Source organism: Vicugna pacos, chromosome 16 (assembly GCF_048564905.1).
Source record: "Vicugna pacos chromosome 16, VicPac4, whole genome shotgun sequence".
NCBI classification, from domain to species: domain Eukaryota; kingdom Metazoa; phylum Chordata; class Mammalia; order Artiodactyla; family Camelidae; genus Vicugna; species Vicugna pacos.
In genome coordinates this window covers 11,827,260-11,852,870 of record NC_133002.1, presented here as the reverse complement: position 1 = coordinate 11,852,870, position 25,611 = coordinate 11,827,260, and the positions used below count along the sequence as shown (strand labels likewise).

At 52.8% G+C, this 25,611-nt stretch overlaps 1 protein-coding gene and 1 pseudogene across 1 annotated transcript; both read left to right on the top strand.

Moving 5' to 3' along the window:
* The first annotated feature begins 4,392 nt into the window (after positions 1 to 4,392).
* Positions 4,393 to 13,714, top strand: ALOX15B (arachidonate 15-lipoxygenase type B). The gene is given in 16 exon segments (XM_072940011.1): positions 4,393 to 4,437; positions 4,439 to 4,501; positions 4,503 to 4,544; positions 4,621 to 4,840; positions 5,109 to 5,190; positions 7,649 to 7,771; positions 8,063 to 8,166; positions 9,415 to 9,587; positions 9,810 to 9,956; positions 10,057 to 10,138; positions 10,141 to 10,259; positions 11,538 to 11,707; positions 11,897 to 12,018; positions 12,115 to 12,215; positions 12,293 to 12,463; positions 12,844 to 13,714. Coding segments are annotated over 16 exon segments (1,944 nt in total). The 3' UTR covers positions 13,024 to 13,714.
* Positions 13,715 to 14,427: 713 nt separating this feature from the next.
* On the top strand, positions 14,428 to 25,401 carry LOC102532420 (polyunsaturated fatty acid lipoxygenase ALOX8-like; annotated as a pseudogene).
* Positions 25,402 to 25,611: the final 210 nt, after the last annotated feature.

Genomic DNA, 25,611 nt, shown 5'->3' with positions numbered 1-25,611 from the left:
GGATTTTAATTTGGAGATTAGCCCTTCTCCCACCTGCATCAGTTTCCCTCCTTCATTTCCAACAACATAAGCACTGCCTTGAGGGCAGCGGTTTCAACCAGGGCTGCAAATCAGAATCACCCAGGAAACTGTGATAATTACTACTGCCTGTGCCCAGTACCCAGACACTGGGGCGAGGCCTGAGTATTGTCTTTTTATACCCCTGATAGTTCCAGTGTGAAGCCAAGATTGAGAAACATTTTAAGAATTGCTCATCTTGAAAACAACTCTCCTTGGATGTCATATGCTCTGTTGTAGCCCCATTCCTCTGCCCCTTTCACAGCAAAACTTATTAAAAGAATATTTCCTCCTCACTGTTTCTACTTTCCTACCATCTTTTCGTCATTTTCGCAAGTTTAAAAAACCATCATTGATGAATATAAAGGTAAAATTAAAACGAATGCAAACATTTCACAGGAACCTACAGCTTTTTGTTATCGTTCGATCTTCTCATGACCCCTCACAGCTAAGAGGACAGAATTGTTGCCTCCTTCGAGGTACATTCTGTGTCAGCAGAAAAAGACAGAAAACAGCAAAAGGCAGTGGGGGGGGGTTGGATGGAGCCATTGGGGAATTAGAGATGGAGAAATGCAGCAGGTTGATTTTCTAAGTCATTCTGGATAAAACTAGATTTTAATACAGTGAATTTGCCCCCTCCTGCCCCCAGTTCCATGTAAGTGGCAATAAAGGGATTTTGTTTTTTATGGTGCTGTGGTCAATGAAACATGCCCACAAATTCTTTCCTCTTCCATCAAGAGTCCATTTCCCCTCCCACATTGACTCTGAGCTGATCTGTGACTTACTTTGACCAAACGAATGCATCTGAATTGGTGCTGTGCCTGCTCCTGGCCTTGGCCTTGAGAAACCTGGCAATTGTACTTCGGGCTTCTTGGAATGCAGGTACCACATAGGCAGAATTACTGAATGATGAGAGACCATGTGGAGAGCAATGCCCCGCCAGCCTGCAGCCATCAACACATGATTGGCTGAGCCAGTTTGGAAACTTCAGCCCCAGCCTATCTCCCAAGCGACTGTAGCCATATGTGGGGACCCCAGCTGGCACTACACAGAGCCCCACGCAAATTGCCAGGTGTCAGAACATAAATGATTCTTTGTGTTTATAACTGAATTGCACTGTACAATTGACGTCGTGTTGCATGATGGTGAAGTTACAGAACACCTGGACAGAGAGAAGATCCTAAATGCTTTTGGAGGGAACATCAGGTCATTTGAGAAGAGCCAGGGATCCAAACAGCCTTAGGCTGCTTTATAGCAACATCGTTTCCCGGGAAACAGTGCTCGCAAAGTTCTGAACAAAAAATTATTTTCACTCTATCATTCAAAGGTGTAGATGGATTCTAGGCATTTCTAGACATGCAGAGTCTTAAAAACTGCTCCTCCCTCCCATATACCCTTTCTGAAGTAGCTTTGAAGGGTACACTGCATGGAAAGGAATGACAAGGGTTGTGCGAAGGCAAGAGCCCAGGATGACAGCTAAATAGCAGGCTAGAGAGCACACAGTGCAGACCGGAGACAGCCCGGGAGTATTTGATGTGCCCAAGTATAGACAGAGGTGGAGAAATTAATAAAAGTGTATAGAAAACTAGGCAAATAGGGGAGGGTATAGCTCAAGTGGTAGAGCACATGTTTGTCATGCATGAGGTCCTGAGTTCAATCTCCAGTACCTCATCTTAAAAAAATAAATAAACCTAATTAAAGATTTCATTCTTTTTTTATGGCTGAGCAATATTCCATTGTGTGTGTGTGTGTGTGTGTGTGTGTGTGTGTGTGTATACAAATACATGCATACATATACACACACCACATCTTCTTTATCCATTCATCTAATGATGGACACTTAGGTCAGGAGGTCACTTCTATCTCTGGCCATCATAAATAGTGCTGCAATGAACATAGGGGTACATATATCTTTTCAAATTAGTGCTTTGTTTTTTTCAGAATAATACCCAGAAGTGGAATTGCTGGATTGTATGATAGTTCTATTTTTACTTTTTTTTTTTAGGAAACTCCATACTGTTTTCCATAGTGGCTGCACTGTAATTTTGGTGTGTTCATGGGAGGAGGTGAGCTCAGGGTCTTCCTACTCCCCCATCTTGTGGGTTTCTCTTTAACAGGTACAGAGTTTCAGCTTGGGATGATGAGAAAGTTCCAAAGATGGATGCTGGTGATGATTGTGCACCAAAGTGAATGTACTTGACTGTCCTGTGAATGTCTGAACTGTACATCTGAAAATTATTGAAGTGGTTTGTTTTATGTTATGTGTATTTTACCATAATTAAAAAAAAAGAATGGGTGGTTTATAAAATCCAAACTTTTAACCCAGAAAAAAATATTTTCTACAGCCATGTGCATCCTTCTCTCTGAGGATACAAATTATGATTTCTTTGAAGTCATCTTCTGCTCCCCGCATTATCTGTCCTTTCAATTCTATTTTTATACTTATCTTTTTGATAGAAGCCTTCCTTGAAGATCTGGTGATCCTTGGCCATTCATTCATTATTACAAGTGAGGCAAGAAAAGCTGATTGGATACTGTGTGAACAAGGCTTATCAACTGGTGGGCTAATTGGCAAAGCCGTTTCATTGGGGGACCCATGTGACACTTGGGCTGGTCAGTTCATCTAGCGAGGAGCCCTCCAGTCTTACCTGGGAGTGGGGTTGTGTGGGTACTTGGCTGCCAAAATACTTGGGACAGTTCAGGGAAGAGGGGTAGAACCCCGCACTGTTCAGTGTGTAAACTTTCACCTCCATCAATTTTAAATTTGGTGTCCCACTCTCAGCTCTAGCGGGTGTCCCCACCCAAACTCCCTGTAGGTCAGTCTGTCCAGAAAGTGAATGTGTTAGGCTGGGGAGAGGTCTTCTCCTGCTGGCTGTGTGAGGTGCAGGGGAAGAGGAGTCCTAACTGCATCGGATAAACTCTGTTTCCAGGGTCAGCTGTGCACCACTCTCAGAGCATCTGTCTCCATGTTTCTAAAATTTGGGGGGGATTTTGAGGCAGGAATTGACCAACTTCTGGGCCTTTACCTTTCTGCTGTCTGTTAAGTCAGTCACTGATACCTGCACACTCATTTTCTTGTTCTTGTAGGTTTATGACTTAAGTCTGGTTTTTAGTGGGGTTTCAGGAGCGTCAAGGTAAAGGCATGTGTGTGTTTAGCTGGAATTCTATTCCTAGTCACACTTCAGCTCACCTCAGTCTGGCTCCCACCGCCATCACACCCTTGAAATTGCTCTGGGCAAGGTCCCAGATGCAATGGTGGGATTCTATCGAGTGTCAGGGCTTGGCTGCACAGAACTGAGTTGATTCCCTCAATCAAACTCAAAGATCTCCTTGATTGACAGACCCAGTGATCAGTTCTCTGACTTTCTCCTATGCAGCCTCTTAGCATATGACACATTTGACCAGTCTCTTCTTGACTTCCATGGAACACCCTCTCTGGGTTCTCCCACCCCACTGACCCCTCCTTGCTGGATGTGCCTCCTTTGCATGACTTCCGAACATCAGAGAACTGTGGGGCATGGCTTGTTCCCTGTCCTCTGTCTACAGTCTCTGCTTAGTAGTCTCAGCCAGCCCACGGCTTAGATGCACCTGTGTGCCGATGACTCCCAGGAGCACATCCTCCAGCCCTGTGCTCTATGCCTGGCTGTGGTTTCCCCACTTGGATGTGCACGGAGCATCTCAAACCGTATTTCTAGACCAGAACCCCAAGTCAGTTACCTTCCCCCCACACCTTGCCCCCTGATCTCTCTCTCTCCTTCACTGCACTCCTGCCTTGTTTAGTTACTTATTTCCTCTCACACTTGACTTTTAAACCTGCCAAAGGGCAAAGGCTGGGCCTTGCCTGAGTCAGTATTCCACAGCACCTAACATAACACTTGGCATGTGGCTGATTCTGAAAATTATTTACTGAATGAAATCAAATAATGAAGGTAGTCCAAGAAGAGTTTGTAAAAAGTGGGGATTTGGTCCTGCACAGACTATGAAAGGCTAAGAAGGCAAAGAAACAAAGCAGGGGCAAACGAACCTCTGAACCCCCTGGATCCCAACTCTCTGGCCCTGCCCATCACTAAAGATCCCCTTTCCAGAACCTCAGGACACAGATTTCCAAGTGTGGCCCAGCCCAGCCCCCATCTGCATCCCTCAATTTCTGCCTCTCAGCCCCGCCCTCCCGGCCCTGAGCCAGGGCTTGTTTTTGGAGGTGGCGATGGGGCCCCAGGGGAACTGAGTCAGTGGCAATAACTAGCCTCGCCCCACCACTGCGGGGCGGTGTGTGTTCCTGCTTTCCCCACTGTGGGGTCAGACCAGTAGTAAGGGAGCCAGACTCTGGCTGGCACCATGGCTGGGGTGAGAGTGAGAGGAGTGTCCACGGGGGAGGCCTTCGGGGGCTGGCACGTGGAACAAAATATCTGTCGGCATCGTAGGGACCCAGGGAGAGACTCCCCCAATTGCCCCTGGATCATCTTGGCAAAGAGTTCACCGTGGGCACTGTGAGTGCTCGGTGGGGACCGAGGAGGGAGCAGGAGGGATGATCCTCTTGGGTATTAACATTCCCCACCACTCCAGGAGGAGGACTTCGAGGTGACACTTCCCCAGGACGTGGGCTCGGTGCTGCTGCTGCGCATGCACAAGATGCCCCTGGCGCTGCCCTGCCCGCTGGGATCCTTGGCCCCGGACGCCTGGTTCTGCCGCTGGTTCCAGCTCATGCCGCCCCAGGGCTCCTCACTCCGCTTCCCCTGCTACCAGTGGCTGGAGGGTGAGGAGAGCCTGGTGCTGCGGGAGGGGACCGGTGAGGGGGGCTGAGAGGGAGGAGGGGGCTGGTGTGTTGGGGGAAGGCCAACAGGAGTGGAGAGGTGAGCTGGTGGCCACGGGGACACACAGGCGAGGGGAGATGGGGAGGCCTTGGGGAGGTGGAGATGGCAGTCTGGTGTGGGAGAAACTGTCCTTATGGGTGGACGGGACCTGGTAGGAGGTGGCTCGAGTGAAGGGGACAGTGGCTGAAGTCAGAGGTCAGAGGGGTTTCTCTGCCCTTCTTGCCCGCTCCGCTCCTCCCGCGGCGAAGATCTCATGTGAAGACCACCACCCCAGGCTCCAGCAATAGCGTGAGGAGGAGCTGCAGGCCAGGCAGATGTATCGGTGAGGAGGGGGCTACTGTGTGTGTGGAGGGGTACACACACTGGTGCCACTGGTGGTGGTGCTACCTGGAGCCCCTGCCTGGTCCTCTGTCCCTTCCCATCACAGCACCACCCTGAACTCCTTAGCAAGGCAAATTCTCAGACCTACTGAATCAGATATCGGGGTGGGGAGGGCAGCAATATTGGTGGTTTTTTGAATATAGTTGATTTACAATATTGTGTTTCAGGTGTACAGCGTATTGATTCAGTTTTGTGTGTGTTTGCAGATTATATTCCATTATAGGTTATTACTAGATATTGGATATAATTCCCTGGGCTATACAGTAAATCCTCGTTGCTAGCAACATTGTTCTAACAAGCCTTCCAGATGGCTCTTGCCCACTCAAATTTGAAACCCACTGCTCTAAATGCTTCACTCTTGCTGGCATCTTTCTTGCCCTGGGGCTTTTTGGAACATCAACTTGTGCCCCCTTGGAAATATGCCACCTCAACCCCCAGGAAACTGATCCTCCAGCATGGGCAAGGGGTGAGAAAGGAGGCGGCTCTTTCTCTGCCCTGAGCTCAGTGTTGTTGGAAGTCAGCTGGGAGAGCTGGGTCCCAGAGGTGCCCCTAGAAGAAGGCGGAGGCTGCAGAGGAGCTGGGGTCGCTGGCCAGAACTCCTGAGGCAGAAAACTCAGGGATCACACTCAGGAGCAGATTTGCAAAAGGTCAGGGTCTGGCCAGCTGGGCTGCAGGCTTTCACTCCAGGTCCCTGGGGTGCAGCAGCTGCAGGCTCACTTGGCTCCTGGTGAGTCCATGTGTGCTGTGAATTACATCCCCAGGAAAACCGCGGCGCCAGGTCTGCCAGCAGCCGCCCCAGGTGAGGCAACAGGTGGAGGGAACTGTGTCGGTGGGGTGGCCTCTCTTCCCTTCTTATCAAAACAAAGATTCAGGAGTCAGAAGACGCAGGGCCACTCAAGGCCCTGCCGAAAGGAGCTGTGAAATCTTAGGCAAATTATTTAACGTTTTTGATCCTTACTTTCTTCTGCAAAAGAAACAAAGATTACCAGTCTGATTTGTGTTATTGGGAAGAACAGATGAGAAAATAGTTAAGAATGCAGCTTGCCAGGTGCCACGCCCTGCACAAAAATGTTTCCTGTTTTTCAAAACATCTCTCAGCTGCTCCAACTGGCTAGACCCTCAGTACTTAAAGTGAAATCTCACATCCACCTGGGAGCTTGTTAGAAATGCAGGCTCTTGGGCTCACCCACCCCAGGCCTACGAAATTAGAATCTGCATTTTTACCAAGATCCCTTCGGGGAATTAGACTTTTTTTAATGCTTAATTATTTATTGATTAGATGATACTCTCACATGATTTAAAATTCAGTCAATACAAAAGGGAACCCCATGAAATGCCTTTCTCCCATTGCTGGGGGGAATCAATTTTTGTACAGTAAAGTTTGAGAAGCAAGAGAAAAAAAACAATAAAAATTAAATTTAAAAAAAAAGTTGAGAGGCAGGGTTTGGTCACCACCTGGTGGCAGTGTACTTTAATTGCAAACTGTTCTCTGAAGTTGGCTGTTCAAACCCAGAGGCAATGATTGAATGAACCAAAGAATGAATGAGCAAGTGAATGAGAGGACCACTAGCTGGGGGCTTCTCAGCATTGCAGGGACATGATTTTACCATTTCACCCAAAGGTCTTCAGGCTGTGTTGCTTGCTAGATAAAGAGATTTAGAGATGCTTAGGCCAGGCCAGAGTTAATTTATGGGTTCCCTCAGGCTATGGAGGCTGAAGGGCCTCTCCGTGGCACCCCTGCCAAAGACAACTAAGGTTTCATGCCTTCCCACCTTCAGGACAGCCTCCCCTCTGCGAGATGCATCTGTGTTAGTCAGGAATTTTGTTCTTGCAAGAACAAAAACAGACTCCAACCAGCAGATAGAAAAAAAAGGAAATGTATCAACAGGTCACAGAGGTTTCACAGAAGTGAGGGCTGGAAACGTAGTCAGATCTCTTAGGCCAGAAACCAAGGTGATTCTCTCCCTGTCTCTGGAGCCCCCTGTATGTTTCTCTCTCCTGCTTCACTTTTCTCTCTCTCTCTGCAGAACAGCTTTCTTGGTTCCCAGTCCACACAGTAGAAAATGGCCATACCTTGCAGTCCCTATGTTTACATGTTATAATCCAGATATCCAGAGAGAAATGGCCCCTTTGGCCCAGCCCCAATCTCCAGTTCCCCGGGAAGGACTGTGGCCCAGCTCTGGACCAATCACCCGACCAGGGGAGAGTCTCACTGTGGGAATGTGGCAGCTCCCCCTGCAGCCTTATGGGTGGAGGGGAAGGACAGAGGCTGGGAAGGCCCCTGCTTTTTGAAGGGAACTGGCTCTTACCAGGGCCACCAAGGGGTCTGCCACTCCCTCTCCTTAGTCAGTGGGTTCCCTGTGGCTTCTTGCTGACCGCCTTCCTTCTCCTCCCTCCAGCTGGAAAACTTACCACCCAGGCTGGCCTCACTGCCTGGACGAGGAGACCGTAAAAAACCTGAACCTCAACATCAAATACTCTGTGACCAAGAAAGCCAACTTCTACCTGCAAGGTGGCTCTTTGTGAGGACACCCACCCTCCTCTGCCCCTGGGCCTCAGATGCCCTAGGACCCCTGCCTTCTGCCCTCCCCTACTCAGCTCCCCCATCATCAGGGATATGGCTCAACAGCCCCCACCTGGGCATGGCCTCTGCTCAGCACCTACCCCCACAGGGTGATGGGGACCTCAGGGGCGGTGACTGCCTCAGGCCCCGGAGGCTGGTTCAGGATCCCAGAGGGGATGAGGCAGGCCGACAGGGGAGGGCCTCCCAGGGCCTCTTGCCTCCCCCGCCCCACCCTTCACACCTCTGGCAGGCTGGCCGAGCTGAAAGTCAAGGGGCTGCGGCACCGCAAGGGGCTCTGGAAGAGTCTGAAGGAGATGACCAAGGTGTGCAGCTTCTGGAAGACGCCAGCCGTTGGTGAGCAGCTCGGGCCGGGGTTCTGAACCTCTTCCCTGGGCATCAGCTCTCGCGGCTGTCAAGAGCCTCAGAAAACCAAGCCCCAGTTCACTGTGTGGCCCTGGGCAGGCCCCTGACTTTCTCCCCAGACACAAAAGTGGATGAGTACTGGGGGCAGCCCTGACTCCTTAATGCCTTTTAATCCACCAGACACGCGTTGGGCTGCTACACGCCGGTCACTGGCTTAGGGGCTGTGGGTACAGTCCTTGTCCCCACAGGGCTCATAACTGAACATGCAAGGGGACATTAGGCTCTAAATCAAATAATGAGTTTCAGTTGGGAAACCTGCTCTTTGGCTCTGATGAGAGTGTGTAAAAGGGGAGGCCTGCCCCAATCCAGAGGGGCGTCCTGGAAAGCTCTCCAGGGAGGTGACCTTTATGCTGAGACCTCAGAGTTGGGCAGGTGTTCACAGCACTGAGCATGGTGTGTTCAGGGTCAGGGGGCGGTGCTGGGGAAGGCCCTGAAGACAGAAGGACCTTTTGGGGAGAGAAGGCTGCTGTGGCCAAACGGTATTGAGCCAGGGCAGGAAGACAGGAGGCGAAGCAGGGGAGGTGCACGCGCCCAGGCTGTGCGGACTGTGGAGGCCATGGCAGGAACTCCGGCCACGCCATGGGAGGCTTCAACTGGCAGCCGGCTGGGGAGTAATGTGGCCAGATGTGCTCTGTGCAGGGTGGGCTGTTAGGGGACGAGAGTAGAAGCAGGAGGAACAGTTATAAGGCTCTGGCTGTGGTGAGCAGAGGATGGGAGCCTCAGCAGGACCGTGACAGCACAGATGGAGTGGACATGCAAACCAAGAGCTACTGAGGATGGAGGATCATGGGGACTTGACGGGAGGTGGGGGGCTGCCAGGAGATCCCCAGGCTCTGCCACAGGCCATCTGGTGGACTGAGGTGCCATTCCCGGGATGCCAGGCAATGGGGAAGGGACTGGACTGAAGCAGGAACCCATGTTCAGCCTTGGATAAGCTGGGTTAGACTCATGGGGTTGGGGACAGCACATAGGCGGTGGGACAGGTGGGCTGGGGACTAAGATTCGCTGTTTGGCAAATGAGCAGTGACTAAAGCCGAGGGGTCAGAGGAGGTCACCCTGAGAAAGGCAGAGCCAGAGAGGAGAAGGTAGCACAGGATGGACGTGGGGAAGCCACCGCGTCGGTCGGGGGAGCCCTCTAGGGGTTGGGGCGACCCGTCCCATCTCCCCTTCCCCCTGCAGGGTACGGGTTTGAGCACTGGCAGGAGGACGCCTTCTTCGCCTACCAGTTCCCGAACGGCCTCAGCCCGGTTCTGATCCGACGTTGTTGCTGCCTCCCAAAGAACTTCCCTGTCACCGATGCCATGGTGGCCCCCATGTTGGGCCCAGGGACCAGCCTGCAGGCTGAGCTGGAGGTGAGGGGCACAAGGGCCCAGGCTCTGCACACCCCCATCTCAGTCCTTCAGGCCCATCCCTACTGGAGAGGAACAGCACTCACTTTTGTTGAGGACCTACTGTGTGCCATGTGCCAGGAATACCCTCTCCTGTGCAAACTCTTCTCCTGCCCCCCCAACTCCCATACTCCCCACCTTTAGAAAAGCCAGGTGGCAGCCCTGGCTCCCCTCTCTCTCCCACAGAAGGGCTCCGTGTTCCTGGTGGATCATGGCATCCTCTCTGGCGTCTGCACCAATGTCATTAATGGGAGGCCTCAGTTCTCTGCCACCCTAATGACCCTGCTCTACCAGCGGCCAGGGTGTGGGCCCCTGCTGCCCCTCGCCATCCAGGTCAGCAGCCGGGCGGGGGGCAGGGCAAGGGTGGGGAGAGGTCTGACTGAGAGGTTGACAGACACTGAAGGCTACCTCTTCCCACTGGCCTCTCCTCTAGCTCAGCCAGAACCCTGGGCCTGACAGCCCTATCTTTCTGCCCACTGACAACAAGTGGGACTGGCTGCTGGCCAAGACGTGGGTGCGAATGCCGAGTTCACCTTCCACGAGGCCCTCACACACCTGTTACAGGGGCACCTGATAGCCGAGGTCTTCACCCTGGCTCTGCTACGCCAGCTGCCCCATTGCCACGTACTCTTCAAGGTCAGTTACTCGGCAAGATGGCCCAGACTGTGCCCCACGCCTGCAGTTCCCTGTCCCTCAGCCAGCCCCTCGGACTGCCTCTTCCAAGCAGCCTGTCCCCAGGTGGTCCTGTCCTTCCAGGCCGGAGTGCTGAGCTCCCACCCTGCTTCAGCAGCACCTCCCTGCACAGTGCCCCTGAGTCCCTGCTTTCCTGCAGGCCCTGAGCTCGGGTGAGATGATGGGGACTCGGGCAAGGCAAGGGACCACGTGTGAGAGCAGGCTGTGCCCCCGGAGAGGTTCCCTTCTTAGGGGTGCTCAGGCCAACAGCCATCATAGAAGCCCAGCTCCAAGGAAAGGAGAGACCTGAGGATGACAGATGCCAAAGTATGAACGTGGCTTTGACCAATAGCTTTTCTGCAGATAGCTGTGGGGGCCAGAGGGGCAGAGACATGGCTCTAAGGTGAGCTCTGCTAAGCTTTCAGATGGCCCCAATTCACTTCCTCCAGGAACCTGGAGCATCTCCTCTACGAAGAGTGGGATTTCCCCCCACGCAGGGCCCACAGCTGCTCAGAGTTTCTGATTCTTGCTTGGACAGTCTCCTGGATCCTGGATGCAGGCCCTACTCTGTCCTCTTCTATCCAAGCTGATTCTTCCTGACAGTCTGCAGCTCCCAGGGCTTGGCACTCAGAGGTGGGCTCCAGGGGATGGTTCCATGTTGCTAAGCCCTCAGACCCTAGTTTTCATGGTGCTTAACCTGCCCAGGGGTTAGGAAATCCCAGGATGCCAGAGCTGGGGGGACTCAGTGCTCATCCAGCTCAGCCCTTTCTTTTGCCTGGTGATCTGATGCCTGGAGAGAGGAAGGTGCGAGCCTGAGGTCACAGAACAAGATGCTGGTGGACCCGAGCCCCCGTCCCTGGGCCTGGAGCCATGATCCCTGTCCCAGGCTGCCCCTCTTGTCCCTGTCATCTCTTTCCACGGTGATTTACAGGACTGGATATGTCTGTGTGAGGAGGTCTGAGGCCAGAGAGACACAGGCTTCACCCAGCTCTGCCTTCTCTGGCCCTTACAGCTGCTGATCCCACATAAACAGTATACCCTGTATATCAGCACATTGGGCTGCGAGCTGCTCATCGCCTCCGGGAAGGTGGTGGACAGGGTAAGGACTGCTTGAGGGAGGGTGGGGGCAGGATATTCCCTCAATAGAAAGAATATGGGGTCCTGGGGTGGGAGTGGCCCTGTCTCCCTATCAGTCCTGCCTCTGAGGCAAGGGCTGCGGCACCCAGGAGTCCCATCTCCCAGTCCACAGGCCTTGGCCTTGAAGGTTTGTCTGAGCTGACACAGAGGCACATGGAAGAGCTGAACTACTCCGCCCTGTGTCTTCCCGAGGATACCCGGGCCCAAGGAGTTGAAGACATCTCGGGCTACTACCACCGAGATGATGGGATAAAGATCTGGGATGCAGTGGAGCGGTGAGGGGGTCAACCCCAGAGAGCTGGGGTGTTGGGGGTCAGGCAGGAAGACAGGAAGGAGAGGGAAGGCTCAGGGAGGCTCCCCACCAGGAGGAGGGCTGGACATTAATGGCACTGGGCACTGGGCAGGGGCACTCCTCAGAGAGGGTCAGGGTTGACAGCTGGGATGGAACCCGGTGCACCTTGCAGCTTTGTCTCCGAAATTATCAACAACTACTACCCAAGTGATGAGTCTGTCCGCGATGACAGTGAACTCCAGGCCTGGGTGTGGGAGATCTTCTCTGAGGGCTTCCTAGGCCGGGAGAGCTCAGGTAGGGGGACCTCAGTTCTTCTGTCCTGCCCTCAGGCTTCTGCATCCTGTCCTCAGGACCCCGGTAGCCCCATTCCCAGCCCAGCTCTCTCTGCAGGTCTACCCTCCTCCCTGCGGACACGGGAAGCCCTGATACAGTATGTTACCATGGTGATATTCAACCGCTAGGCCAAGCACTCTGCTATCAGTGCGGGGCAGGTGAGAAAGGTCAGTGCCAGGGCGGCAGGGTGGAGTGAGCCTGGCTCCCAGCCTCACTCTGCCCTCTTGGCCTTCAGTTTGACTTCAGTGCCTGGATGCCCAACCTGCCGCCCTCCATGCAGCTGCCACCGCCCACCTCCAAAGCCCAGGCAAACCTGGAGGGGTTCCTAGCTACCCTCCCACCAGTCAATGCCACGTGTGATATGATCATTATCTTCTGGATGCTAAGCAAGGAGCCTGGAGATCAAGTGAGTGTGGGGCTGAGGGCCAGGCCAGGCCAGCTCTGGGAAGGGAGGGAGTGTTGCTTACCCTCCCTGACCCAGAACCCACTCTGCCATCAGACCCCACTGAACCTTCCCGGGGATCACACGGGTGTTGGACATCTCACAAGGAGGATCAAATGGCCAAATGAGATGATGCAGAGTCACCCTTAGCTGCAAGGACGTGTGATGTGCTCCAGGGTGGCTGCCCCCTTTAAAACTCCACCTTGAGCTTTCATCCCTGACAGCCGCCTGCAGTAATCTTCACTGTCCGGGGGGCAGGGGCGTGGATGAAGCTTCAGGTCCCCCAGCGTGGACAGCTAAGGTGGATCCCAGCCCCTTCATCCAACCTTGTGTTTGGTTCCCAGCGGCCCCTGGGCACCTACCCAGATGAGCACTTCACTGAGGAGGCCCCGCATCGGAGCATCGCCACCTTCCAGAACCGCCTGGCCCAGATCTCATGGGACATCTGGGAGCGGAACCAGGGCCTGGAGCTGCCCTATACCTACCTGGACCCTCCCCTCATCGAGAACAGTATCTCCATCTAAATTCCCTGGAGAATAGGGCCTGAGGTAGCACCCCTTTGACCCCATCACTCTCGGCTAACTTTCACCCAGAGAAAAGGACTCCCCAGAAAACCAGGCCCCCGTATGACTCTCCTGGGACAATCAGGCCTAATGTCACTTACCCCCCACCCACAATGAAACAGAAACAGAAATAATCCATAGAACAGAGCCTCATGGGATGGTACCACTATGCCTTTTGAAGGCTCCAAGCCTCAAAGTGCCTGCACACTCACAGCCCCCTGGAAGCGTGCTGTGGGGACTTTAACCCTGCCCCTGATCCCACTGGATCTGATGGTCACCTGACTCAAGGGCAGTCCTCCTCCAGACTGTCCAGCAGCGCAAGGAGTGGCCTGTTCAAAAACTGCCCAAGAGGTTGGTGGTGACCTGTAGTCCCAGCTTTAAAATAAACCGCTCACTGAGAAAGGGCCATGGGAAGCCAGGAAGATGAGGAGGACATACTGCTGGGACATGCAGGCAGTGCCCACATGTGCTTTGTAAAAGATGTGCCCCAAAGTTGAACAAAAGCCTTGCATGCTATAAAACAGTTTCCATTTCCAGAGACTAAAGCAATATTATATAATTCTAGATTCAGTCATATGTGCTTTCTAGATTCAGTCTTCAGTGATGGAATTCCAACATTTCATATACATTCTTTAATCTTGCTTTTCTTTGTTCTTGTTCCGACTCAGTGAGCTTTCATTAAAGCCAAAAATGTGTCCCCTTGAATTCATGTAATGATTTCCTTCTCTGTCTCATATTGCAAGTATCAGAGCTTGGGTTTTTCCATTTCACTAGTTGTTATAAAACAATGTGGACAGATGCAATATATATTTGAATAACTGCGTCAACATGGCCACTGAAATAAACAGAACAATGCTTCAGAAAGAGCAGTGCTGCCCGGCAGGCAGAATGCGAACTGTCCTTCTTTACTGAGAGTCAGGGTAACCCCAAGTGATTCAGAGATATAAAGCTGTTAAACTTCCTTGGTTTAAAACAATTCCTGCTAACTCAAGCAATCAAAGAGTTTATGGAAAAGAAACTGAGTGCCTTGAGGGACTAAAGAAAGGGATAAACCACTTAAAGAAAGGGATAAACAGAGTAAGAGCTCAACAAGTCCTCAAGAAGTCCTGGAAACCCGGATGTTCTGGACAGGGACCAGTGGACAAGTTCCCTCAGGCACTGCTGTCAGAATGATGAAGTTCCTACCACGTTTTGTCCTTGAATTATTTGCCTCGATATTCACATTCCATGAAGAAGAGTCTGTTTGACTTAACCTGGAGTGGCAGAAATCACCAGTGGCTGTGGGCAGGAGGCGTTTGGGCTCATCAGGTATCTCAGGCACTTCCCAACATTTCCCAGGCTACTTTGCGGTTTGGTTGCGGCCACATGACCAATTCTGGCCAATGGATTGTGAGAGGAGTGACATATGTCACTTCCAAGATGAGGCAGGTAAGAGCTGGTGTGCTGCCTCCATGCTTCTCTCCCCCTTGAGGCTAGCTCAGAGGCATGTTCCACAACACATGAGCCCATCCTTCCCTCCATCACTAGGCTGTAAGCTCATGAGGACAGAGTTCATAACTGCCCTCCACACTGCAGGTGCTAGGTAGGTGCTGAATGGAGGAATTAATACACAAATGATTCCTAAAACCCTTCTGTGTCCTTTTTCACTTACCTGTGTGCTCCTTTCCTAGACGGTGAGTTTCTGGAAGGCAGGAACTGGGTCTCATTCAGCTTTGTATGCCTGTGCCCTGCTTTGTGCTGACACATGAGAGATACCCGACAAAAGTCTGTTTAATGATGGATGAAAGGAAAAATGGATGAATGGATAGATGGATGGATGGATGAAGTAGTAGAGTAGAAGTTTGTTACAGGTAACATTCACCTCTAGGGGATATACAGTTCACTCTTCAGAATGGTGGTCCCCTTGGCTTAGGTGAGGGCTTCCTTATGGACAATGAGACATTGAACATCCAGACCCCAATGTCATGCTGTGAGGACCCCCACCCCAACTGGGCTTTCTAGCCACAGGGGAAGGACTGGGCCCCTCTTCACCACCAGGACTCCTGCCTCCACTATCCCAGGTGTTTCACTTTGGAAATTCAGGAGTCATGGAAAGAGAAAAGAGGCGGGAGTGTAGGGTGGAAGGTCCCAGAAGAGCCCAGCTTACCCCCTGTCAAGAGTTCCACAACTGGGTAGAGTGAGTCACCAGGGAAGGAGGAGGACAAAGATGTGTGTAGGTAGCAGCAAAGGGGTAGAAAGCGAGATGCAACTCTAAGACATTAGCACAGAACAAGGTTGATGAGACAATTCAGACACAGGGGTTGTCAGACATAAAAATTAAAGGCAAGTAACCAATGGAAGCAACTATTTGCAACAAATAGTAAATATCTGAAATATATAAAGAGCTTCTACAAATAAATAACCCAGCAGAAAAAAAGGGCAAATAACATAACACAAAATTCACAAAAGGTGGCTCATAAAATAAACCTAAATGTCTAATAAACATGTGAAAAGATATTTAACCTCACTGGTCATTAGTGAAGTGTACTCAGAGTTGTCAAGGGTGTGAATCCACAGGGCCCTGGTTAAACAGCGTGACAGTGTAATTTTGGAGGATAACTCTTTGGAAGGCTCAATCAAACTTTAGAATAAAAAAAAAGGGGGGTTTAATCCAGCAAAGCACTTACAAGAAAATGTCTTACTGAAAACTCCCATATTTGCATAAAGAAATGTTTACAGTGATGTTCTATGCAATGTTATTTATAGTAGGGGGAAAAAAACTTTTAGAAATGTAAATGCCAGAAAGAGAATGTTAAATTAGGAAACAATTCTACTGAGAAAAATAATGTAGTTGGTAATAAAGTCAATCCTTAAATGCTGACATAGGGAAAACATTGATGATGTATTGTTATGTAGGTGGAAATTAGTCACACAATGATTAGCATGGTATGATTCCTTTTATTGTTAAAAAAAAAAAAACTAAGGGGGTGGGATTGTACAGCAGGGCCACCATGAGAAGCAAGGGAGTGGGGACTTTAAACTGAGAGAAGAATCCTAGATAAAGAGATCAGTTTGTTTCCTGATACACTCACAGAAACAGCCATGTTAAGAAAAAAAAATCCAAAACTGATCAAGAGGAACACTGCCTAACGTTTCAAGGATGTTTAGTTTTCTAGAAAAATGTACTATTGCTTGATTTTGCTATTTATTATTTATTAATAAAGGCCTCAGTCTATGTGAAGTTCATGTAACTTGCATCTGGTAGAGATGGAAATGATTTCTTCTCAGTTTAAAAAAAAGGGGGAGAATTGAGTGAGGGCATTATCTAGAGATAAATAAATAGATTGTATAATCCTCAACCTTTTTTTTTTAAGAGAAGATATCTTTGTCTTAACGAATCGAAGAAAATCAAAGCACTGAACAAAAACAGTCAACAAAAAACTTATGGCTAGTTTAAACATTTAACTATCATATAAATGACTTGATTATTATAACAAAAAAGAAAATAGATTACTTCATTAGAGATTAAAATTTATATGCATGTATTTTTATTGAAGATTATTGAAAACAACAACAAAAAAGATAACTCCAAAAGTGGCAGTTTATTGCTCTGTAGGACATTAGCTAATTTGGTATCTTACCCAGCAATCTTATCCTAATATTTTTTTTATAAAAAGTGCCTACAAATATGAGCTCCTCAGCTGTTCCCGAAATCAGCATTACCACCTTGCTGAGTTGAATGACTGTGTGTCATTTGACTTTGACTTGGGTTCATTCTAAATTGTATGATCACGTGTTTATTTTGAAAGCTACATTGACAGGCTGGGAGGTGGGGGGGTCCCAGCCTTGCCGTGCCTAGAGCCTGCGTCTCTTCTTCCCTCCTTGCAAGGTCGCCTTCCAGCCTCGTCCTGGCCCGATCTTTGCGCGCACCTGCTCTCTCCTCCATCCATGCTGGACTTCTCGGATGCCTTGAATCACTATCCAGGGAGGAGGGGCAACGGATCTCACCCCCACTGAGAAAGCGCTGACAGGAACAGAGGCTACAGGCGCAGAAATGGAAAGAGGGACGGGCTGGCAGTGGGAGGACACGGGCTGAATCAGTGTCCGCTACTTGGAGTTGTTTACGGGGACATCCCCCTCCAGGGCTAGGCTAGGACTGGGCGGAAGCGCAGAGGAGGAGACGCCCAAAGCCCACTCCAGCGACACCCGCAGCGGGGCGGAGTCATCGGGAGCAGCCAAAAGCAGACCCGGGTGCCGAGAGGCGGAGGCCAGCCGAGGCTACAGCGAGAGGGACTGAGGTCCGACGGCGGGCTCGGGGCGAGGGCCTGGGCGGCGGGGAGGTGCTGGGCGGGTCCCGGGATCGCTCCGCACCGGGAGAGACGCCGCCAGGGCGCAGGCCACCTGGGCCCCAGCCTGGTGCATACGCATCCCCGCCACCCCGACGGCTCTCAGTCGCGCAGCCAGCCTGCACCCGCCTCGTCTCCTGCAGCACCTCAGACCCCTCGACGGCAGGCCATGGGCGAGTACTGGGTGCGTGTGGCCACCGGCTCCTTCCTGGGCTCGGGGACCTGGGACAACGTGTAGGTGAGCCTGGTGGGACCCAAAGGCGAGAGCCCTGCCCTGCGGCTGGACAACTTCGGGAAAGACTTCAACTGTGGGTCGTTGTGTGCGGTGCCCGCCGGCCTGGTCCCCGGGACACTCCATCCCCCAACCCCCACCTCGCCACGACCCTCCTCCCTCTCCCCTACCCCCGAGGAGGAGGACTTCGAGATGATGCCCCCTCCCCTACCCAGGACGTGGGCCCGGTGCTGCTGCTGCTCCGCGTGCACAAGACGTCCCTGGCTTTGCCCAGCCCGCTGGGATCCTTGGCCCCGGACGCCTGGTTCTGTCACTGGTTACAGCTCATGCTGCCCCGGGGCTCCCCGCTCTGCTTCCCCTGCTACCAGTGGCTTGAGGGCGAGGGGAGCCTGGTGCTGCGGGAGGGGACATGTGAGGGGTAACCACGTGCTGGGGCCCAGGGAGGCTAGTGTGGTCGTGGGCCAGGGGAGGGCACCGGTACGCTGATGTGGCCACAGAGCGGGAGGAGGGGAAGGCGGAGGAGGGGAGACCACCTGGTGGTGATAGGAGGTGCAGGAGGGGGAGGAGCAGCTGGGAGAAATTACACTTATTGGTGGGAGAAGGGGACTTGGTAGAGGGACCAATGGTGGGGAGGAGGGAGTGGTTTGGACCAGAGGATCAGGGAGGGACGCGGTCGGGGGAGGCGGGTAATGAGTGGAGGAGGGAGGGGCTAATGGGAAAGGAACAGAACTGTGAAGACAGAGTAGGGGAGGCAGGCAACTCCCCCTCCACCCCCCCGCACAGGTTGATAATGACTAGCACCCTCCCTTCTCTTCCCTCCAGCTCTGCTCTTTGGCCCCCTGTTGGCCTCAGCTGTGGAGCTGGGTCATTGAGTGGGAGGGGCAGGGGGCAGACTGCCGCTTGCTGAGGCAGAGTCTGCCTGGGATGGGAGCAGGAGTGGGAAGGGGTTTCTCCATCCCTCTGGGAAGAGCAAGAGGCCAATGGCTGATCAACATTCCAGTCCAGATGTCCTACCCTAGAGAAGAGGAGGGAGAGAGGCTGGGGTGCTGAGGGTTGGTCCAGGTCCCCCTCACTCCTTCCCTCCCCCAGCCAAAGTTGTCTGGCAAGACAGCCACTGTCTGCTCTATGCCCAGCACCAGGCAGAGGTTAAGGAGAGGCAGCAGAAATACCGGTGAGCAGTTCAGGAGGACTTGGGGCTGGCAGTCCCTAGAACCCCCACTTCCTAGCTTTCTGGCAACAAAGAGGCTTGCTTGCTCCTGCTTGCTGAGGTCAGCTGAGCCTCAGATCTGACTAAGAACAACACACCTATGAGGAGCCCCTGTCCTGGGATAATCCTCTTCCAGAGCCTCTAGTCCTAAAGCCCTCCCTGCACAACCAGGCCCGGGGGCCCAGCCCCTGTTACCCTCTCCCGTCCTGAAGGGTGTGGTCCAGTCACCCCACTCCCATCTCCATCTCTGCCCTTTACAGGTGGAGTGAGTTTCTTCTGGGGATACCCCACTGCCTGGATGCTGAAAACCTCAAGGAGCTTGATCCCAACCTGCGTTACTCAGTCACCAAAGAAATCAACCAGAACGTCCGCCTCATCTCCGCGTGAGCCCACCTGCCCCGCCCGACACCTCCCTTGCTGCACCCCTGTTTCCCTCCCAGGCTCTCCCACTCATCATAGGAACATCGCCTTGAAGCTGAAGGGACTGCTGGACAGCCAGCAGCCCTGGAGGAGCCTGGATGAGATCCACCGCACCTTCATCTTCTTCAAATCACCCGTGTCAGGTCTGGGTATGAGGGAGACCAGGTGGCTGTGGCAGGGCCAGAGGGTCTTCAGGGGTCTCCTTAGAGGACTGAGAACCCGAGAGCTAGACTGAGAACATTCTGGAAATCACAGAGCTCATCCTGCACTGCTGCCCATTCCCTCCCCTGTCCTTCACGGAGCCTCATTTGTGCCCTGAGAAGGCATGCTTTTTGTTACCTGGGGGGATGTTGGTCTTTGTGTAGGAGGAACAGGTGGTAGGGGCTGAGGGACCCAGAGAGGATGCTCGTCCCAAATGTCCCCTCTCAGGATAGACTAAGGCCTACTCTTCGAGGAGTCATCCTCACCCATCAGGGCTTCAGCAAGAATGGCCGGGAAGTAAGTTCTAGGAACTCTGCTTCTTTGTCAAGGCAAGTTCAAACACCTCCCAGCAAAGCGCTCTATCTTTGCCGTCTCCGAAAGTCTACAGCCTCTCTCCTGTGGCTGAATTGCGGTCTGTTTGCTGGTCATCCTCCTCCCCTGACTTCATAACTACATCTTCAAACTGTTCCCAACACTGAGTTGTTCTGACAACTGGAAACACCTGTCCTATGTATATCCTCAGAAATCAGATAGATTTTTTCCTCCCAGAAGTGCTGCCTACTTGGCTGGGGCCTTGTGTCTTGCATGCAGGCTTGAAAATCAAACTAAGTTGAAGGATTCAGGCATTTCCACTCTCCAATATCCTTGTCCCCCAGGGCTGCACTGTGGGTCCAAACCATTCATGTTGTACCTCGGTTCCAAAAACACTAGCCACACCCCGAGGTGATGAAAACTCTCTTTCTGAGTGATTGTTCTGGTTTAACTAAGTATCCAGAGTGTCCTGTGGCTAAAATGCAGGAGAACAGGACATGGGCCTGGTGAGTTTTAATTTTAACAGAGAATTAGAAGGACCCCAAGAGGCCAAGAAGGATGGGCTCTGCTAGTATCTGGCATTCCTCAGTCTTCTGATTCTCTCAGATTCTGCCCGAATCCCAAATACAGTCAGTGCACATCACAGAGCACCTGAGGCTTCCCTCAAAGTGGGTGTGGCTAAGGGAATTAGTGACTCCTCAGGAAGAACCCAGATTCTGATCCCTTGTTTTCTGAGAAACCACTCACTATTTAAGTCATCCACCCAGTTGGGGTAGGAAAAGGGGAGCATCCGAGAGTGACTGTGCGGTGGCAGTGCTGGAGGCTGGGGACTTGTGTCCTTGGGCACCAGGGTGACCCTCTCCACACCCACCCCCTGCAGAGTACGTGTTTGAACTTTGGCAAGAGGATACCTTCTTTGCTTACCAGTTTCTGAACGGCCTCAACCCAGTTCTGATCCAATGCTGTCACTGCCTCCCAAAGAACTTCCCTGTCACTGATGCCATGGTGGCACCTGTGCTGGGCCCCTGGACCAGTCTGCAGGCTGAGCTGGAGGTGAGGGGTGCAGGGGTCCAGCCAACCTTCCCCCACCTCCCAGTGCCTTCAGGAGCCCAGATGCCCTGGTTCCCAGTCCCCCAGATCCCTTCTCTTCCACCCAGCCGTCATCCTCTCCTACCCCTTTCCCACTAGCTCAGCCACTCCTCTGAGTGCTCCTCACTGCAGGGAGGGGGTTGTTCTTCGAGAGCAGAGACTGAGGGGGCAGGGCTGAGTGGGGAATGCTCTCTCCTGGTGCTTTGCCAGGCTCCGGGCATTTGGCAGGACCCCACAGCTCAGAAATGCGACTGTCATGGTTACTGAGGAGACCGTTGAGCTGGTCAACTAAGTGCTTCCCAGAGCTGCCATCCGCCCCACCCCCCATCCCTGGACTACTGGGATGAGACGTGCCCCAACCCCAAGAGAGTGCCTTCTGCATCCAAAGGTGCTGTCCTCCAGGAAGGCTCTCTCTTCTTACTGTCTGTCCTTGAAGCTTGGGCCTGGCTACAGCAAAAGCACCTCCAATATTCGGGCAACAGTCTCTTTCTTTGGAACCAGAAGGTGGCTCTGGGCTGGGATGCCCCACTGGCTCCAGGGATGAGCTTCATTTAAGTGAAATCTCTGTGGGTGCAGAGTAACTCCCCCTCCCTCCCTCAGCTTCCCAGGACTGCACAGAGCTGCCCCCTCTCTAGCCCTCCTCTCCATCCTCTCCTCCCCAAAAGGGCTCTCTGTACCTGGTAAACCATGCCATCCTCTCAGACCTCCCCCTCAATGTCATTAACGGGCGACCCCAGTTCATGAGTGCCCCCTGACCCTGCTGCACCAGCGCCCCAGTGGACCCTTGCTGCCCCTCGCCATCCAGGCCAGCAAGGCAGAGCCCTGGGGAGGTGCGGGGATATGTGGGGAGCATATCATATGCTGAGGATGACTGAAAGGTTTCCCCTCCCGATGCAAATGTTTCAAGTGCTAAACATCACATACCATCCTATCCTACCCAGCCCCTCCCAGCCTCTGCCCCACACAACTGGGGCTCTGCCTTACTTTGTGCTGGTACAAGGAGCCCTCAGCTGGGCTCTGCACAAGTGCCAACAAGGTGGCCTTGGATCGCTTCGCCTCTCAGCGACTCCACTTCCTCTTTGCTGTACTAGAAGTGATCACAAGAAACTCTCATATGGTGCTGAGTGTGTACCCAGCACTGTTCTAAGTACTTGACTGGCATTAATTCATTAAATCCTCAGCAACCCAAAGAGAAGAGGATTATGATCACCAACCTTATTTTAGAGATAAGAAACCTGAGTCACAGAGAGGTTAATTAACTTTCCCGAGGCCACACAGCTAGTATGGGAATTGACCATGTGATCAGCCCCATGGACATAGTGATGGGCCACACTTTCTGCAGCCAGTTTCTGCCTGACACCCCCTCCCCTGTGCCCCCAACTCCAGCTCACTCAGACCCCTGGCCCTGGCAGCCCCATCTTGCTGCCCTGTGATGCAGCTGAGGACTAGCTCCTGGCCAAGACCTTGGTGCAATATTCAGGGTTCCTGGTGCACGAGATTGTCATGTATCTGTTCCGAGCCGACTTTGTGATGGAAGCCTTTTCTCTGTCCATGCTGCGGCAGCTGCCCATGTGCCACCCCATCTTCAAGCTAGGGAGGACCCGTCCTCTCAGTGCCAGGAGCCATGGGGGACCTGGAGCTGCCTCATCTAACCTGAGACTCTGGTTCTCCCCAGCTGCTCATTCCTCATTTCTGCTACACCTTCCACATCAACATCCAAGCCCGCACTGGGCTCTTTGCACCAGGAAAGCTCGTCCACCAGGTCAGGGCCCTGGGAGGCCTGGGATCCTGGTGGTCGGCAAAGGGGGCCAGGAAGGGGCTGAGGTTTGGTCCTGAGCCCCCTGCTCCTGGCACAGTTGGCTCTCTGCTCATTACAGGCAACATCACTGGGACAGGTGGGCTGCGTGGAGCTGCTGGCCAAAGGGCTGAAGGCTGTCACCTACCGCTCCCTCTGCCTGCCCCACCACCTGGCTGATTGAGAGGTTCAGGACCTTGTCCACTACTACAACCGTGATGATGCACTCTGGATCTGGGCGGCCATAGAGAGGTGAATCTCCCTGCGGTCTGAGCCAGGGAGGCCTGGCTCTGAGCCTCGCCCTCAGCTACTTCTCTATCAATTTGTTCTTCAACTTCCCCCTACCTTCTGCCCAAACACACTGCTGTCTCACAGCACTTTCCTGCCTCCTCTTCTTTCCCAACTGTGTGACCTTGGGCAAGTCACTTAATCACTCTGTGTCTGTTTCTTCATCTGAAACTGGGGCTAATAAGAGACCTACCTCGAAGGTTAATATTAGGATTAAATGTTAAGACCTAAGCACAAATCTCAGGTGAATAGGACAGGCTCTTTGAGCATTAGCTATTATTATTATTAACCCCAAAGACAGTCTCCACATCTCTAGACTTTCCTTCTAAATCTCCCTCACTGGAGACCTCCTTGGAATGTACCTCTGGCCTCCACCCCCATGGCAAAACGTTCTTGATATCTGGCCTCCTGGTGGGTCCCCATTCCTGCCATTACCCAGCATAACGACCCTCCCCAGGTACTGGAGTCTGTGAGAGTTCTGCTCATGCGCCTCACGGGGCTCTGTGTTTGGCCACGAGGAACGCAGCATTCAGGTGGCATCTCATCCACTCTGGAATCTGCCTTCCCTTTTCACTCTTCCTCCTCAGCACACATGGAGCCTAAGGAGGCCAGGCACCCCGATTCTCTTTCTCTCTCTATCCAAACACTGCCCTTTCTTCAAACCCAGCTCATGCCCACCTCCCTTTGAAGTTCTCTGGGACTCCCCCCCAGTGAACATCCCTAGCTGGAGCTGCCTGTGTCAAAACCCTTCTTAGCCATGGATTATGAGCCCTGCTGTGGCTGGGGGTGGACTCCATGGAGAGCTAGGCAAACCCCAATCTGCCCTTTGGGAACCAGTGGGGGGAAAGGACCCAACTAGCCCAGTCCCAACACAGAGAAGCCTGGCGTCTGATCCTTCTCTGTGGCTTGATGAGGCTCAGAAAACTGGGTTGCAAATGCCTGCATGCAGGGCCAGCAAGCAGGAAGGAGGGTGGGCAGAGACTGTGGCCAGTGGAGAACTTATGTTTGTCTGATAGGGAGAATGGCGACCCAGCTATGACAATAGCCAGAGCTTTAGATTTTTCTAGAGAGACTGGACATTTTCTAATATTTAAATATTGGCTATTGATTCAACTTGAAAAAGAAACAAACAGAAAACCTCGGCAGCCAATCAAAACATACCTACAAACCAACTAATGGCTCTCAGGCCCCTGGTTTGCACCCCCTGGTGGAGACTGAGGCCTCTAGGTTTGAAGCTCAGCTGGGTGGTTCATATGATGTGTATTTGGCCATTTTCTTTCTCTGGCCTCCGTTTCCTCCTTTTGGGGCAGCTGGTCTCAGTGGTCTCTTCCAACCCACATCCCTGGGCAGCACAGGCTCCCAACTGTTAGTCACCATGTACTCCTGATGGATCCCCAGCTTGGTGTCCAACATTGTTGACATCTACTACCCGGACGACAGTGCAGTGAGCAAGGACTTGAGCTGCAGGCCTCAGTCGGGGAGATCTTCCAGGAGGGATTGCTAAGCCATGTGAGCTCAGATGAGCATCCCTGTCTGCCGCCCTCGAGACCCCACTTCTCTGGGGCAGCAGGTCTTGGGTTTCAGCACTGTTCCCTCCATCTGCCTCCATCCAGAGGTCCCTTCCGCCCTGGACAGCTGCACTGGCCTCATTGAGTATCTCACTATGATCATCTTCAACTGCTCAGCCCAACATGCTACCACCAACAGTGGCCAGATGAGGGTGTGCCAGACTCAGTGGGGATAAGTGGACATAGCAGGAATACTGGCATCCCTGTGCTTACTGAGTTTGGGGGTTCAGTTTGATTTCAGTGCCTGGATGCCCAATATTCCCCACCACCATGCAGCTCCACCTGCCTACCGCCAAAGGCCAGACAAACCTGGTGGCCTCACTTCCTGAGGTGGATGCCACGTGCCACACCCTTGTGCACCTCTGGGGTATCAGCGACAACACCAAGGACACTGTAAACAAGGCCTAGGTTGGGGATGGGAGTGGGCTTCTCAGATTCCAGGAGAGTGGGTGGGGTGATGAAGTGGATCACTTGGAAGGTGCACTTAGCAGGTTGGGCTCCTCCGTTGGCAGGGCCTGGAGTGACATGTTGCTGGGGGTGTGGTTTAGGATAGCATGGGTTCCTAGTAGGTGGAGCTTAGAGTGGTTCAGGTTTCAAAGGGATCATGACTTGGGTGGTCTAGGTTTAGGGTGGTCTTTTGGCTAAGTGGATGGGTGGTTTATGTCTCAAGTTGGATGACTCTTGGATGGTCTGAGTTCCTAGGTGGGCGGGGCTTGGGTGGTGGTCTATGTTCTCTGGTGAATTTTCTGGTGGTCGGAGGTCCTCAGTGGTCTGGATCCCTAGGTAGGAGGACTTAAAATGGATCAGAACCGGGACATCGCGGGGCGGGGGTCCCAGCCTTGTCTCCTTCGATCCGCAAGGGCACCTGGGCACCTACTGAGCACTTTACAGAGGACGCCCGGCGCAGGAGCATCGCCTCCTTCTAGAGCCGCCTGGCCAAGATCTCACGCGACATCCGGGAGCGGAACCGGGGCCTGGCGCTGCCCTACGCGTGGTCCTGGACCCCACGGTGGGGAACAGCATCGCCACATGAGTGCACGGCGCACCCCAGCCCCAGCGCGCAGCCCGCGGCGCCAGCCCTGCCGCCTGTGCCCCGACTAAACGTCCACGTG